At 38.3% G+C, this 18,051-nt stretch overlaps 1 protein-coding gene and 1 pseudogene across 1 annotated transcript; one reads left to right on the top strand and one right to left on the bottom strand.

The window, feature by feature from the left end:
- The first annotated feature begins 273 nt into the window (after window positions 1-273).
- On the top strand, window positions 274-3,199 carry LOC114520208 (annotated as a pseudogene).
- A 5,551-nt stretch (window positions 3,200-8,750) lies between these two features.
- Window positions 8,751-17,876, bottom strand: LOC114520152 (girdin-like). Its single transcript, XM_028540375.1, has 26 exons — window positions 17,788-17,876; window positions 17,624-17,716; window positions 17,323-17,415; window positions 17,101-17,187; window positions 16,473-16,565; window positions 16,297-16,350; window positions 16,085-16,168; window positions 15,830-15,922; window positions 15,620-15,703; window positions 15,313-15,417; window positions 15,179-15,241; window positions 14,937-15,026; window positions 14,782-14,862; window positions 14,548-14,631; window positions 14,239-14,373; window positions 13,944-14,087; window positions 13,687-13,726; window positions 13,495-13,586; window positions 13,320-13,392; window positions 12,741-12,935; window positions 12,321-12,398; window positions 12,134-12,201; window positions 11,906-11,998; window positions 11,746-11,794; window positions 10,240-11,295; window positions 8,751-9,866 (listed from the first exon to the last, which is right to left on the bottom strand). The coding sequence occupies exons 1-26, from the start codon at window positions 17,859-17,861 to the stop codon at window positions 9,201-9,203; spliced, it is 3,867 nt and encodes a 1,288-aa protein (XP_028396176.1). The 5' UTR covers window positions 17,862-17,876; the 3' UTR covers window positions 8,751-9,200.
- Between the last annotated feature and the right edge of the window lie 175 nt (window positions 17,877-18,051).

The following is an 18,051-nucleotide window of genomic DNA, read 5'->3' as shown; positions in this document are numbered from 1 at the left end:
GCCTGACTACTGAACCCCGCTATGCTGATATTAAGTGCTTATCGACAGTGAAAACAATCAATTTCTCAGACAGGCCGACCTAAGCTAAGAGTCCCAAAAAGCCTCTCTGTCCGAGTTGAATTGGTTGTTGATAAAATTTTAAAAGCGACAAAAAACCGCTGAGTTTTTTCAAGATAAAGAGTCTCAACTGACGGTAAACATGTCGCCTGACCAAGAAAAACAGCCAGGGAATATAGCATTGATTATGCAACCGAGACGTTTGCTGTGTATATTTTTCAAAGTCATCTCTTTGTTGCTGATAATCTTTGAACTTCAAATTTTTGGATATGATCTTGTACAAAATGAAGGTACCTGTTTAAAAATACGTGTAAATTTTCCTTTCACACGCAGTTTGTCTTTTAGTGTTAAAGTTTATCCTTCAAGCGAAAAGCAAAACACAAACCGTTGCGTGGAGACACACCTTGCTATACCTGCTTAGGTTTTACGAATTTTCTCCTCAAAATAAATTGTATTCAGAAAGGAAATTTCAGAAGTTACGTATGGGGATAGTTGTCGATCAAAATGTAGTATCGTTGAGTAATTTTCAAAACCTTTGAACAGGATAAAACTTTAGTTATTAGCTACAGAAAAAAATATCGAGATAAATATAACGTTGCGTTGCGTCTGGTAACGATGTGTGAATCTCGAAGACAAAAGCCATTTCTATATATACGGTCGTGTTTTCTCTAAAGATGCATAAACTAGATATTAAAATTTAGAAGGTCTTTCTCAATTTGACAGGAATATAAAAACACCTTAATACGCCATAATGGCTGAAAATGACCAAATCGTGTGTTGCAGGTCGAAAACTATATGCAGAAGCATTCTGTCACTTCTGGGAATCCACGCATTAAAGCTCGTAGTAAATTCAAATTTGATTCATTTTGCCTTGAATCCGGGGATGTTTGAAATTGATCACTAATTTTCATTTCAAAAACATTTGTTCATTCCTCGCTGTTTTGAATTCATATATCCATCGTAAAGGAGGTACTGTTAATTTCTATTTCAAGGTACTCTGTTTATGGCGATATTTTTCGCGCGAATCAGCACTTTACTTTAGTTTGAGTGTCCTGTCGCATACTGCATTCTTTCAGCGGCAACCATCTGCTACAAATTGCCCAAAAGTCGAACAAAGATGTGCTATCATTGCCATTTGGGCAAATTCGACTTATGACAAGTCTGCAAAAAGGTTGCCAGTGTACAATTTCTGTCACAACATGTCAACAAGTTGTATTCACATTTCTTATTCCAAGCTTTCTTAATAAGTTGAAACAAGATTGATAACAATTTTTAGCCACTAAATATTTCAAAATTGCTTCTTTTCGGTTAAGACCAATACCCAAAGCAAGTCGTGTTTCGAAAATACGAGCAAAAATACTTGGCGAATCATGTGATGGAAACAAAACAAGCAGAGTTCGAGTTTGAATGCGGTTTGCTCTGCGCTCGACATGAATCGTGTACCTCAATCAATTACAAAACATCTGGTACCGGTAAAGGTCGCTGTGAGCTCAACAATGAGACACATCAAGAAAGAACTGATGACGATGAAACAAGCAATCCTGAATTCAACCATCTTGTCGTAATTAAACCAGTAAGTTAACACGTTATTTTGTAATGCAGCTGAGTTAAAAATGTACAAGTATTTCCCTCACATGCATCAGCTGAAAATTTTCATGATATTAACCGTGTCCAAAATTTTATATCCAACTTAGTTTTGTACACAGTTTATGTTAAACAATATTTTGCTTTGGTATTCTCTCTTTTAGTTGAAGAAGGAGCCTGGTAACGTATATTCCCCAAGTAAGTATATAAGAGTGTATATAATGCGTTTTCACTATATTTCTCTTGGTAATCTTAGCCGATTGTAAGCGACATACAACCTTTGTTTTTTCAATGGAATTTAGTTTTGAGAGAACGTGAAATAGTTTCATCTTGCAAAGACTTGTTACTCAAGAAACCGTGAGTTTTATATACACCTGACATTGACTGTTTTTCTTGTGTGCATGTTAGCGGAAACGTATTGAAAGAGATTATTTAATCTAGATCAACGCCTAATGGTGCTTACACTCTGCAGTTAAACACATCCTCGACACCATACGAGGCATATTGTCACATGACAGATATTCCAGGTTGTGGAGCTGGAGGCTGGACACTAGTGTTGAAAGTGGACGGAAATAAGGCAAGATTTCATTGCACCAATCAGCAATCAATCAGATTCTCGTTAAATGAAGCATCAAATTATTAAAAGAAAATTTAAGTGCAACTGATCGGCTTCGTCTAGTTTTCTGAGCTGTATCAAAGTTACAAATTTTGATTATTTTGTTGAACATTTCATCACTCGCTTTGCTGTACAAAAAAAATCATTTACACCATTTCAACTAAAGAATTATTATTGTTTAGCAAACATTTACCTATGAATCACCTTACTGGACGAACAATGAAAGTTATGCAGTTGAAGATGGACTTGAAGGACTAACAGAGAAAGAAAGTAAACTGGCCTCTTATTGGAACACTCCTTTTAGGAAAATATGTCTTGGTATGACCGTTAATGGTGACAGAAGATGGATAGTGTTGAATTATGAAGCCAGTTCGCTGTACAGTTTGATTTCAGACGGGCAGTATCGAAAAACAACCGCTGGACGGGCTACGTAGAAATCTCTGATCGCAGGCTCATCTTTACAACTATATTGCAACAAAGAAGGATTCAGCATTGAGAGTACACATTATGTAACTTATGCACGTATTGGATATCACGCAAATAATGAAAATGATTGCGCAACGCCTGATTCATGCATAGGATTTGGCATCTCCTACAAAGCTTGCGGTGTGACGTCTGACATAACATGCGGTAATATTGCACCATGTTCTGGCAACGATAATGGCGAGAAACTCACTCCGGCATTCGGATATATTTTAGTTCAATAGTACATTTTAGATACAGACAACGGCATACACTGAGTTTGATAAGTTAAGATTCTGTAATCGTAAGCATGCAGGTAATTATAACGTAAGTTGTGTGTATTGCAGCTTTAAACTGGTAAAATATGTAGGTTCTGAGTTTTGTAAACAAGCTCAGCTAGAATGAGCACTTAAAAAACAGTATGAAAGTTAGTAAGTAAGCTTAGCGCACAAAAATAAGTTAGCTACACGCACAGAAATCAAGCTCTATAAATTTTGCAATTGAGAAAGTATATTTCTGATAATCTTGAGATAAAAGTTTGAATTACAGAATTGAATACAGTTAAATCCTGATGCTAAAATTGCAAGAGATGTAATTCATTGTACAAAATAATAAATTTTAAGAATAGATTTACGGTTACATGAAGTAGCTACTAAAACGCGCGCGGTGCGACGGCCATAATTTTACGTGATCAATTTTACGTGAATCTAGGTAAAAGACCCTGGGAACGAGGTTGGGTTTAGCCTTCCGCACACGGCACCCCACCTGTTAGCTCAGCAAGTTACTCTCGTGTGCGGATAGTTTTTCGTGAGGATTCGCCACGAAAGGCAAGTTTCTCACGTGCGCGGATGGTTTTCGGGCAGAGCTAACTGCATCGCGAGGTTCTGGCGTGAGGCGGGTTTCAGTAAAGATATGATATACTGTATGTATACACTTCGATATAAACCAGAATGTATAAATTGGAAAAATGTTGGTGGACAAGTCAAAATTAAATAACACTCTTACATCTCTCATGAATGAGTCAACTTGAATATTATGCACTGAATATGTAGTTGTAACCAGGGCCCGGTTGTGTGAAAGCCGGATAGCGCTATCCATCGGATAGTGATTTTTTCAACCGTTCTAAAAGTGCTTGGAGAGCAATAAAATTTCAGTGTTGGAACCAGCAATTGTTGAAAAGGATCCTCAATTTAGGAATACAAAGATTTAATCAAAGTTGTACCCAACAATGGGCGATTTTAAAGCTATTGAAAAAACCACTATCCGGTGGATAGCGCTATCCGGCTTTCATACAACCGGACCCAGTATCTTTGTATTAAGGTTAAAAACGTTCAATTCGCTTGTTCAATAAAACCCTAGACTTGCTTTCTATTTTTGACTTAATCACCGTTTAACGGGCTTGATACAACCGACCCCAGCACAATAAATACCTTTATAGCCAACAACAGCATCTCCTCGTGCCAGAGTCCTCGTGCTAAATATACACTGTAGTGGCCCTTGGTAAACACGTCGAGTACACCTTCTTAATTCGGAATAAGCCACAATTACAGAGCTTGATTGCGCGCGTAGAATTTTAACGTCGAACAAATTAAGTAGTACTATATAATATAGTACAAATCATTCAGCAAACCAGCAGTGAACTAAACATGTATTTTGTCAAGTTAAAATGCACGCGGTGCCTTCATGCGAGTGATGATTACGAAATACGTGTCATTAGCTGAAAACGAGTCCAGATCGCATTAGTTGCTGCCAAGAAAACAAAAGAACATCACAAAAGTAAGAAACACAGGCCTTTTTACTACGTGAAACGTTCCGATTGAAGGCGTGCATGCTTGGAATTCAAACAAAATGAAGCAATATGCTTCTAACATGAAGCAATCATAATATTCAATATATTACCCAGACATAAGGGCTGTTTGCATAGTGCTGCTTTAGCCGAGATTGAACAATTGAAGTCACGTAAAATGACTTTGGTGTATTTAAATGAATATACATATAACATGATCCTGACAATGGTGTAGTCATGCATCCAAACAATAGCATGCGTTTGCTTTAGTAGTTTCACAAAGACTAATTTCAATACGTCAAAATCATCTCAGGCTTCGTTGAATCGCGTTCCTCACCTTTTTTTCGCGGTCTTTAAAAGACGAAAATTAAAAAGAAATAGCAAAAAAAACGGAAAAGTAAATCAAATTTACATTGTAATAATTATGAGCCTCGGTCGTTTTGTACAACTGTCGCTCAGCACGCCAGCTCGGTCAGTACAAAGAAAACTCGGCGTGACATTATATTGCACAGATATCATGCAAGCTCGCTTAATAAAGTTCTGTGTTATTAAAACGGCGTTATTGAAATAAATCACATGATATATTCATATAAGTCTGTTTCCTGTCACTTTTCTTACCGAAAGCTTCGTTTTAAGCTCGCTCTTTATTCCTACTTTATTTCTTAATCCTCAATACATACGCTATCCACGCTATATTCGATAAATAAGTGCACTTTTTATTATGCTATCTGACATGTACTTCATCTTCCTGAGAAATGCAATAAAAACTGCTAGTTCATTAAACTTTAGAGCGAGCAGGTGAAAATTTCCTATAAACAGGATTTCTTATATGTCATTAGGCTATAGTAGACTAAATAGTTTTTTTTCAGACAAAGTTAAACTTTCTGTCTGTCGGTTCAGAGGTTAGGGGATGCAAAATCAGGCCAAATTGTACGTCAACATGTCGTCTGGCAAACAAAATGATATTGGCACAGATATTTATCATGTGTCATGTGAGATTTTATTGATTTTGCAGCCAGGACGATTAGCGCATGTATTCCACAGAGTCCATCTTCTTTTGCTGATATTTTTTAACCTTCAACCTTTTGGATACGGTCTTGATTTTTGCTTCCAGGGACCAAATGAAGGTAAGGTCTTGAAAAATAAAATCCCTTTTGCATGTCAGAATTGACAAAACTATCAAATGGGCCGATTGTCTGCCTCTGTGATTGCATTGCCAGGCTCTCATTTAATAAAACAGTAATTGAAAAAGGCAAAAGCTATGAACAAACTACTCGTTTCATTATATGAAAATGCTGACCGTTTTACCGATAGAAAATACAAGCATTAAAAATCATCTTTCAACTAAACAAGTCAATTCATCGAAAATTCACTTCCCGTTTTCATCCAACTCAAATTCGTTAGGTCAAAGATGATTTTTGACAGAGGATAATGTTTACACGCTAGCGCGAACTACGTTTGGCAGCTGATTGAAAAATCGTTTTGTTTAAATCGTGGGGTCAAAAACATCGTTCAAGTTTATACAGTCCCACGCCATTCGGCAAGGAGACAGATTTCGCCAAAGACAGACGACAGAAGACAAAATTCTTGCAATCGAAAAATTTTAAAAACGTGATTTTCCTGTTCAGCGGTTAAGAAGCAGAATAATTTTTGGCGCCAGAATTAATGTCACCTGAAACTGTGAGAAGTACACACTGGATGTAATTTTTACTAAAGAAATCTTAAATTCAGTGGGTTGAACTTGAGTAATTATTTCTTTGAAGCATTCAGATTGACAGAGTGATGACTATGCCACTTAAAACTCTTTTCATTCAACCAAGTGTGTTCGCTCCTGTCACATGATTTTAGATTAAGAAAATAAAGTGACAAATTTGTGCCAGTATTATGCATTGTCTTTTCTTATGTCATCCCAAAGGTCGTCGTTTGAACAGCGAAGTGATAGAAAAAGTCCACGCAGAAACGGGAGTAGAATGCATTTACTTTTGTGCACGTGACAATAAAGCCTGCAGATCTACCAATTTCCAAAAATGCTCAAATTCAGAGAAAAATTGCGAATTTCTCCAAGATATTGCATCAGAGATCCCTGCAACAAATTTTCATCATTACAAAGACTTTGAATACTACGAACTGACAAACCCTTATAGGACTAGGGTAAGTTATATGAAATGATATTATCAATCAATCAAAAACTTTATTTAACCACTTCATTAGACATTTATATATTACCGTTAATTATGAAACAACTTGAAAAAAAATAAATTGCAAAGACGGAAACAGGGTATAATACCCTTAAAGAATTGTGCATTTTAAACAAATGAAGTTGAAATTAGAAACCGTTCAACAAATTCAGGAGCTTGACTAACACCAGAGACGCTCATCTGTTTGGAAGAAATGGGGGGGAGGGGGAAAGAAGATTTATCGAAACGCGGAATACGGAAGAATTTCGTAAAAGCAGAAGAAGCAATAACAGCCAATGACGAAGATGATGCTGATGAACGTGCGTGAAAAGCACGATTGTTTATACACCGTCAGCTGCGACTTCGCGACCTCCCCAAGCACCCCCGCGCACTTAGTCCTATTCCGCGAAGTACTTCAAAGAGCCTGGGAACGAGGCTGTTACACCGCGCTTTGTTTTGTATCCAATCGTAATGAAACTGTGTTCTGCATTATCATTCTTTCTTAGATGTGCTCGGAGCCTGGTCAGGTATATTCCTTGGGTAAGTTCAAGCATATAAATTATACAGAATGGAGTGTCTAAGCAACATAATGATGCTGTTTTTTCTATCATTTTAGTTTCAAAACAATGCGAAGTTGTCTCATCTTGCGAAGACTTGCTACTTAAAAGACCGTGAGTTTTACATACATCTGACAACTGTTTTGTCGGCTTCTTGCTGGGCAGAACTGTGAGTGTTAAAAGAGTTATTTAATCTAGATCAACGCCTAATGGTGCTCACACTCTGCAGTTAAACACATCCTCGACACCATACGAGGCATATTGTCACATGACAGATATTCCAGGTTGTGGACCTGGAGGCTGGACACTAGTGTTGAAAGTGGACGGAAACAAGGTGGATAGATTTGATTGTAAATAATAAGTAATAAAGCAATTGAAGAAATTTCAAAATTTCAGGAAAAAATATTACCATGATATCACTTGGTTTAATCACGGTTTAATGAATATTCTTTATTCTGTAGCCTACATTCAACCATGATGCATCTTTGTGGACAAACAATGAAAGTTATGCAGTTGAAGATGGACTTGAAGGACTAACAGAGAAAGAAAGTAAACTGGCCTTTTATTGGAACACTCCTTTTAAGAAACTCTGTCTTGGTATGAACGTTAATGGCGACAGGAGATGGATGACCTTAGTTAAAGAGAGTAGCTCGCTGTACAGTGTGATCGCAGACGGACGATATCGACGCACAAACGCTGGCAGAATTGCTTGGAAGTCTTTGATCGCGGGCTCCTCTTTGCAACAAAATTGCAACAGTGAGGGTTTCGGTGTAAAAAATAGTGTCATTAGACATAGATTTCTATCTCTTTATGCACGAGTTGGATTCATTGCTAACAACGAAAACGATTGTTTGACCTCTGACTCGTGGATAGGTTTTGGTGTAAGCTACACTGGTTGTTCAAGTTCAGTGATTAATCTCGCCTGCGGTAATCGTGTCATGTGTGCTTCGGCAACCGGGATAAAAAATATTCCAGCATTCGGGTACATATTGGTGCAGTAAAAGTAGGTAACACATTGTCATTTAGAATAATGCATCATTCTTGATAGTGACATGAATATGGAATATAAAGTATATGTTAAATTTCAACATTTAAAAATGTTTTTAAAAAGAAAGCTTTGATTTAACGAAGCAACACTTCAACAGTCTCCTGAAAACAATAGGGAGCTTTAGCAGCGACTACGAGTAAGAGATTCGTCATTCTTGCGCGTTGTTTGCTTACGCCATCAGCCAAAACTCGTAGTCGTCGAGTCATTACGTCATTGTTTTTATGCTCTCTGCCGCGTGACCTATTTCACTAATTTCACTGGCAGCCATTTTCCCAGCAAGTGCGGTGGCGTGTGCATGACGTGTACATTTGGGGGAAATTCGATGGTACAAAAATAATCTATAGTTACTTCTCTATTAAAAACGCCATTAAAGCCACTGGTAAAAACATCATGAAGTTAAATTGTTTAATTCAGACAACGCTATTGCATTGGTAACAAACCATTATTCATTTTAATCATTATATTTATGAAGAGTATAGGCCCATCAATAATGAAATTTAATATTATGTTTCTCTGTAAAATATTTTTCCCACAATGTCCCCGTGACGAAAATGGAATCGAACTTAGCAAACAAGAGTAAGCTAAAGCAAGTGACGTTTTGGACGGAAGTAAAGTTTTTGTTTTTCACCAATCACAATCCTAGACCCAGTCCTTTTGTTGTCAAAAACGTCACTTGCTTAAAGCTCACTAATTTCTATTGTGATGAACTGTAATCCTACACATACAACACAATTTTTTTTGTAATAGCAACTTTTTCGGTGTGTGGGTTTTCATTCCGTTTTCGTCAGACTGAGACAGCTTGTTAGGAAGTTTTCGTGTTAATATTTACATTGCATGTATGTATGTATACACATATAAAAGGAAATAAATTATCATATAAATTAGTACATTTAAAATTCAAACCAACAATGCTTTAAACCTGGCCATACTCGTACCAAAGCGCAGACTTCTCCGTGTCTTTATCATTTTTCGGCGCAAGATTTTCAACCTTAGCAGTTCGCCTTAGAGATTTTGGCGTCTGCGGTCCCCTATTTGCGGTTTCCTTCAATTTTGGCTCGTTTCCAGTCTGCGCTGTCCTTTTCTCGTCTGGATTAAGATTGCGTTCCTTTCTCTCGATCCGAGGGCTCGACTCCAACACGGCAGACTGCACGCCAGGGACTTCTTTGAAGGATACTATACCGATACTCTGACCCGTGTTTTGGACCGAGTCGGGACGCTGACCAACAGACTGCGGGCGCCGATGCCTATCGCCCGCGAAGGATGTGATGGGCGTGGCATGAGTTGAGTTTCTACGATCTATTTCAAGTGAACTGACCAAAACCCGATCGGAATTTTGACGCTGAACGTGGCTTCTACCTTGAGATGGGGATTGCGGTCTTTCCGCAAAGGAATTGGAGCGTCTCGTTTGCGGTTTTTCTTTAGCTCGTTCTGCAAACGGTGGAGGGTCATTGGTAGGTGTGTTCTGTGAGGCAGATGGACGTGAACCGGGTAATGGAAGAGGAGGAGTGCTTAGTTGCCTGGATAAACGTTTTGGTATCTCGTTCCCACCACTGTTGTCTGAGCTTCCTGATGACGGTCTCTAGAATTTGAGCAGATTTGAGCTGACATAAGGTGTACAGGTCAAAGAAAACATCTATCATGTAATTTACTCGATCGAGGGCTTTATAAAAAAAGACTCTTAAATTACGTTGAGCTATTTCCAGAGATTATTGAACGTTTTAAGAAAATAAAACTACACATCTAGTTCATGTCATGTACTGCTTGTTTTTGTCCTATATTTTGATCACGAAGGTTTGTCTGATTATTCGTTGATGAGATTAGGTTTTGTTTTTATGCACGTCAATATTGACACAGAATTTTTTCTTTGCCAATAAAAAGTACATAAAAGATTATAAAGCCTGTCTTGATTTCAAGTTGTTGGTAACTAGGATGTAATGTCTAGCCTCCCATACCTGCAAATCACCAATGAAGCTGGCATTTTTTTCAACGCCACTATTGACATGATGTCTGTTCTCAACTCGCTCTGGACCACTCATGCCAGCGGTTGAACCAACATGGCGGACAATGATCTTAGACGATTCACTTTCCGTGATACTTGACGTCCGAGAATGCAGCGAACTCACGTCCGAGCTCTTCCGACTGGATTCGGAGATCTTTCGTGAACCACCCGAGCTATCGTCGTAGTTTGACGATCTTGATACGCGAGCTTCCAATGCGGGCAGCTCAGACACTTCCACCTTGTTACCAATACTTCTTCTCCAAACCCGAGGAGAATTTTCGGAGGTTTTTCGATAACGTGTTTCCAGTTTACCACTACCACTTTCCTTTCTCCCGAGAGGAAGAGACTTCGGAGTAATTTCCACTTTATTACTGACAATTTCCGTTCTAACACGAGCAGAATTTTCACCATTTACTTCAACGGGTTTGTACTCTGGAGGTTTCTTTCCTCGACTTTCAGAACTTTTCCTTCTTGCATGAGCCGGCGAGTGCCACTGACCACCCTCATCATTTGCTTGAGAAAAACTAAGCGTTCTACTAACATCTTGGCTGGGTTTCTCTTCTCGCCCCAGACCTTCCGAATCATTTAGCGATGGCTCGTTTAAAAGCGTCATTGAGTTACTGGACGACACCTGCACGGGACTCGCCTCAGATCCCTGCGCATTTACCACATCACGAATGAACTCCTTAGCGTCCATGCTCCGGCTTCGTCCTTGGATAGCGAGGCTGTTTGCCATCGCTGGCGTGAAGTACTCTGACCGTACAATCCGCTGACGATTTGCTCGGTTAATGCGGGCTCGTCTCCGAGCCAAAGGCGAGAGGTCGTGTTCGGGGGAAAGGTCCGAGTTCAAACTCTCGCTGAAGTTTGACGAGTCACTTGCCTTCTCGGGTGACATCGTGAAGTGACCGTCTACTGACATGTCAGGTGACCCTTCAGCACTTGCATTAGGACTCTGGTCATACTTGATAAGCTGAACAGAGGATTTATTTTTCAACCCGTCATCTTTTTTCTATTTCGTAAAAATGGGAGAAAAGATTAAATACCACAATTGGAAACAAATCTACAATTTTAATGATCGTTGATGTCCAATTGAGCCATTATGTTCGCTGTTCCACTCAGTGCTCATGAGGATCAGACTACAGCTGATTTTAAGCTTTTAAAAACATGCAATATGCACTGAAGAAACCAGTATAAATAAAAATAACATTTTAACAGATAACAGACTTGTAACTTAGCCAATGACTTGCACTTGCTTATATGAAGCAAAGCAAAAATCAACTACAACTTGTTAAGCTTTAACAAGTTGTAATAACATTATCATGAAGAATTACACCTCTAAGTCATAAAACCTGTGTACAGTGCACAGGCTGAATGGTTCAAAACAAGGTTGTACAATATCACACAGCATCCCAGCAGAAAATGGATGGTGAATGGACATACTGCAGGAAAAAACACATACCTTTTTCAAACCAGCTTTTTGTAATACCTTCTTAAACAGATTGCTTTTCCTTAATAAATAGATAAAGATTGAATTAAACAAGCGTTTTAACCGCCGAATTTTTAGGTGAAAGTACTTCTACTTTATGGCCCAAAATATCTCCATTTTTTTAGGAACGTACTTCTTCGGAGTATTCTCAGCAAGACTTCTGTTTGCTTGCTCAATCTTTTCCTCCAACTTTTCCTTTTGCCTTTGAAGTTCGTACAAACGATCACTAAAAGAAAGTTCGTTGCAATTTTGTAAGAAACATGAAAATTGCACAGAAATGATAAAAAGGAAAACGTAAGGCAGATAAAACTCATCGCCGAGAGAGTGGACTCATACAAGTTTGCTCATACATCATACTTACGAAAATGTTCTTTCCTCTTCCAAAAATTGATCACGGCTTACCAAGGACTCGGTCAGTAATTCTTGATTCTACATTCAAACACACGATGCAAAACAACTGAATTTTTCAAATGATTAAATATTGACAAACTTGTCTAATACGTACATGCATCTATATAGTTCAGTACAGTCTTTTTGTCCTTACTAACCTGCGTGAGAAGTTTATTCAATTGCTCCATCAACATTTTGTTTTCTTCTTCCAAAGTACTGTTCATTTGAGTCAGCATCTATATTGATAAGTTTGTCCATCAGTCTATGATAGATATCACGCCACGCCAAGCACATCACACCACACTACATCACCCCACACCATACCACATCACATCACACCACACCACACCACCCTTCCCCACGCCACACCACACCACGCCACGCCACACACCCCCACCAACCACACCACACCACGCTACGCCACACCACACACACCACACGCCACGCCACGCCACACCACACCACACCACACCACACCACACCACACCACACCACACCACACCACACCATCTTACCTCACAGCGATGTAGAACCACACCACACCAGACCGCACACCACATCACACCACACCATCTTACCTCACAGCGATGTAGAGACTTGGCAGATGATAAGTCCAGTTCAGTATAACTTTCCTTCAATTCATTGATATCGTTCAGCAACTGATCATAATCTGATTGTACTGTCTCCAGGTCCTTTGATAAAGACTTGTTTTCTTCCTTTAACGACGAATATCTTGCTTCGGTTCGTTCTTTACTAAGCCGCAGTTTTTCACACTGAAACAAACGATATTGTGTTTGAGAGAATGACTGAAAAATTATGTATTGTCAGTTAAAAAATAGAGACGATGAAAAAGCACTTTTGCACAATTTAAAGTCAGTCTCGCTGATGTGACCCTGAGTACAACAAGCATATGTGTTGTTGTTATAGACGAAGTGAGAATGCTCTCTGGCCAAGCGAGCTTTAAATCATTTCGTGAGATCAAAGTCTTAATTCATGGACTTTTGCCAAGGTAAAGTTTCAAGCTCAAATGGCGAAACTAGCTTCTGAGAGTAAACTCAACGTGACTGTCTGTAAATGGTTTAAAAGTGGTCTTTTGACCATGTGTATCGTAACCCTAACAAAACATAATCTTGATCTCAGTTAAATCACAACAGTACCTCTTTCTCGAGTTCGTCATATTTTGTTTCAAGATTTCCAGCATTCTCTGCTGTTACACAGGCAACGTCTGGTCTGTGGAAAACGATAGGAAACAACATAATTCAACATTAAGCGACTTCACGTGCACTTCTCATACACGATCGTGTACGCGACTCTTAACTACCATAGACTAACCTGTGTCTTGGTGAAGAACCAATTATAACTGTTTCACCTGATGCTTTCCTCTCGCGAACTCTTTCAAACTCAGCTTCAAGCGATGATAAACTCTAAACGCAGCGAAGATAACGATAGTATGACACAGCATTCTCACCAGAAATACAGCGAGATATGTACTGCATGGACCAGGTAAAATAATTTATAACCAACCTCTTTTAAATCATTCCTTTCTCGTTCTAATTCAATATTTCTAAAGACAAATGAAAAAACTTACGGCAAGGGGTATATTACAAACATTATCTAACACAAAGATGTTGTTTGGAACATGAAGCAAGATTGCTGCATCTCAGCCAGCACAAATAACTTAAAACTGTACAAAAGTTTTCTCTTTTAAAACTTTCAGATGCAGGGAATGTCGGAACCTACAGAGAAACCGGCAAAAGAGTAGAACGAAAGGTAAAACATACTTTTCCTCCAAAGACAGGATTCTCTCATCTTTTTGTGTTGTATCACCAGCTTCCTCCAACTTCATTTTAAAACTATTGATACGTTTTCGCTTTTCCTCGTCAACCTTTCGTAACTTATACACTTCAGAAGTCGTACTTTCCAGGCTAAATAATGTTTATTCTTATTGTCAAAATTCAGGAACTCGCTATGATGATTTAATATTATGTTATTTGAGTATCTCTGTGAATAGTTTACAACTTTACATCCGTTAGCAAGAACGTAACAACCAAAAATACAGTGTTTTTACCGACTTACCGACTTTCAAGTGAGTTAATTTCCTGCTGGTTTTGATCAAGACTGACTTGCAAGATTCTCACTCTTTCCTCTTTATGTTTAATGTTTTGTTTCAAACGTTCGTTTTCTTCAAGAGCATCAGACGTTTCCTGTAATCTAAGCAATAAACCAAAGAAAATATATTGTATGAAGGTGGAGGATTAGAATACACAGGATTAGACTTGGATTAACAATGTCAGTTACATTAGTAATGTTATTCAGGTTTCAATATAACATGGAAATCGAGCCTCTCATTTTCTGAGGAGGGAACTGGTGCGACAGTAAACTCACCGCTGTTCCAAATCTTGGATTTGTGATTCCTTTCTTTTAATTTGATGCTGTAGTTTTCCTTTCTCGTTTTCAGTCTCTTCGACTCTAAACACGATCATTGAATTGTAAGATGTGAAATCACTACAGATTGTGCAACGTGTCAAAAATAGTCATTATCCCTTCACAAAGTAAAGTATATTTGTACAGAGAAGATTAAAATAAATAGATTTAAAGAATAAAACCTTGTGCACTTACTTTGCCTCAGCGTCCCACAATTTTTGTTTGAGTGTCTCAATTTTGCTGGCGTCGTTTAAGGATGACGTCGTGGTCCTGGGACTAAGCGCAGATTTAAATTTCATATTTAACTTCAATTTCAAATATGGCGGGAAAACATCAGAACTGCTTCTTACCTCAGCAGCAAAGACTCTTGGCTATGTTTAAAAGTCAAATTGCTTTTCACATGATGAATTTCGTCCAAACAAGCTTCCAGTTCTAATATCCTTGAACAGGCAATGTGGAAAATAATTTATAGTTGATGTATAAGTTAAGCTAACAACGTTGTTAAGCACATTAAGCACGTTATTCTATGACATCACTCAAATGACGATTGCTGTTGTATTTAGATAACCTAAAATACTTTATGTAATTCTACCTGGAATTTCGTTCCTCCAAATTCTTCGACTTCCTTTCTAACGAGTTTTCCAATTCTCTTTTCCTACGTAAAACGATAATTTACGATAAAAGAACGGAATTAGAGACAAACAGATTCCAAAATAAATATTATACCTGTTGTCAACTTTTTCCAAATCTCGTTCGGCTTTCTGCAAAGCCGTGTCTCTCTTCTTTAATTTTCCATCCTGTTTTTTGTTTTGTTCCTCGCATTCATCAATCCTGCCAAACGAAAATGAGCTGCTCAAATGGCCGTGGCTTTGCATGAAAAACGCAACAGATTCATAAATCTGGATTCAGAAAGGCTTATTTCCAAAACTACTTGTGTAACAACATCAGGGTTCCCACGTTTTACGTCATTATAAGAAAAGTCTATTTTCATCCTTTTTTGACAAAGGCATGAACCCTTATCAAAAAGCGGTACCTCTTTTGAAGCGCCTCCAACTTTTCATCCTTCTCTCGATTCGATGTTTTAGTTCTTGATAACACTAATTCAACCTCTCGAACTCTAAAAAACACTTGGCATTATTCATTGCATGAACATGATCTATAGCCGGTATACTTTGCCATATCCTTGTTTCGGAGTCGTATAGCGAGCAGTAGGAATGCATATTAGAAGTTGCTGCAGGTTTACCTATCTTCAAATCGTTTTATCGCCTCGTCTTTTTTCTTAACCGACTCGTTCAGCTTCTTCGTCTCGCTTGTAGATTCGTCGAGTTCTAGGACTCTAAATTGATTTAAAATTATGGTTTTCAATCTGATATCAAATGCAAGACAACTTGAGAGATAACAGGAACAGCGTACAGTTTTAACGACAATCGATATGTAACAGTGTCCCCTTGGGGCGTTTTTTTAATTATAGTGCAAGCAAATGGAGTAGTTTTTATACCTCGTTTGAAGTTGATTAATGATCGTTTCCTTTTGGCCAATGCTTGCTTGCAGTTTGTTCCTTTCGCTTACCGAACCTTCTAACCTGGGAATAGCAAAGAATTTGCATGGTTAACGTAAATATAGAATGCGAGTCACGGCAGACTTTGAACTACTAAATTCTTAACTGCAAATAATGGATTTTATGTTGACGAAATTACTCCTCAAACGTACCGATCCTGAAGAGACTGAATATGTCCTTCTTGAGCGTGCAACACAGTTTCCAATCTGAAAACAACATCAAATGATTCTCATGATTTCGTAAGCACTCCAGTTACACATATATGATCCAAATACATTCCACAGGCATGCGCAGAAAACAACACACACGCATTCAGGCACGCACGTACTTTGTTCGAGATTTCTCCAACGATTTAATTTGCTCCTCTCGACGGCGAACACTTTCGATACGACGTATTTTGTGCGTGTCCACATCTTCCAGACTGAGCAAAAAAGGAATTTCATCGATTAGAAAAGAATTACAGCAATTATTCCGGTGTAATTTCGGCTGAATGATGCATAATACTATAAATACTCAATAATAGTCTTAAATCTCATTAATAGTCCTCTTAAACTAAACCTAAGCTACGCACAAATACTAAACTTAACAAGTATTCGTCCTATTTCAAGCACCAACATAATCTCCAATCAAGAAAATATCACTGGCAACCCTACATACTTCGTATTATTCCAAATCTGGTTGTCCAATGTGGACAACTCAATACACACTGTACGATACTGACGTCTGCATTCTTCACACTCAAACTCATTGAGTGAGAGATATCAATCTTCTGATAACGTTTCCATGACGGTAATTTCGATCGAATAAAAGCCTGATATTCAGTGCTTCACCTTAGATTTTCCCATTGATTAAAAAAGAACTTTCTCATTGAAAAGTAATAAAATTTCTATGTCACACTTAATCAGTGTAAGTGCACGTGAGTTTTTTGAATACAGGCGTATAAATATAATATATACCTGCGTTTGACTTTTTCTTCATATTTGCTGTGCGCCTTGGAAACCTCGTTCTCCAGATTCGTACACTTCATCTGCACATCTTGATGACTTATGAAATACCAAAATACATATAGTAAGCCATCAACAAAAACAGAATCGGTCAAAGTGAGCCTTGTCTTCCGCATTAAAGGAGAATATGTTTAGAGAATCTCAGCTATTTATTCGGCTGGTAGCTACATGTACCTTTGTTCCAAATGTTTAATTCTATCATCCTTCTGTGCTACCATTAGTTTCAGCCTCTTATTGTTCCGTTCATGCTCTTCCAATTCGGTGATCCTGAGCGAGATCGCATAAAAAAGTTGTCAATGTTTGAAGTTTAAGAGACAATTTAGTGAATAGCGCGCGCGGTTTGATAAAAAAGCCTTTTGCTTGAAATGTGAAAAATTCTTTATAACGTAATATTTTTAGTGTAAACTATCGAGATATTACTTCGCAGAAAGATGCAGCAAGTATCAGCTCATCGTCATAGAATTGTCTGGATTACCTGCTAGTCAACAATGTTGAGCGTGCTTCGTGGTCGCTCAATTTCTGCGCCAGCCTTTCGCATTGTCGACTTGCTTCGCTATATGCATCCATCCTGTGAAAAAAATGTCGTTCAGATCAGTGAGTGCGTAGGTCCCGAAATGCCAAATATCGAGAAAAACTCACTTTTCTTCCATTGCTCTGATCTTTTCCTCTTTCTGCTGGACAACTTGTTTCATCTTCTGGTTATGACTCTTCATTTCTTCCAGTTCAAGAACACTAACGGGTAAGAAACAATGTATGTTCATAGTGGCTCAAACAGGAGGCTGAACTTGAGCTATAGCCATAAGAACTAATCTCATGCTTTCCCCGGATAGAGACCTCGTCAGCCGGGTGGCAACAGCTGTATAGCTGGGGGGTCTAACTGTATGGTATAGCTAAATCAAACTA

The sequence above is a fragment of the Dendronephthya gigantea genome, unplaced genomic scaffold (genome assembly GCF_004324835.1).
Source record: "Dendronephthya gigantea isolate DGI-Jeju-01 unplaced genomic scaffold, DenGig_1.0 000015F, whole genome shotgun sequence".
Taxonomy (NCBI): Eukaryota; Metazoa; Cnidaria; class Anthozoa; order Malacalcyonacea; family Nephtheidae; genus Dendronephthya; species Dendronephthya gigantea.
Note: the sequence above shows the minus strand (reverse complement) of the source record. Positions and strands in the feature narration are given on the sequence as shown.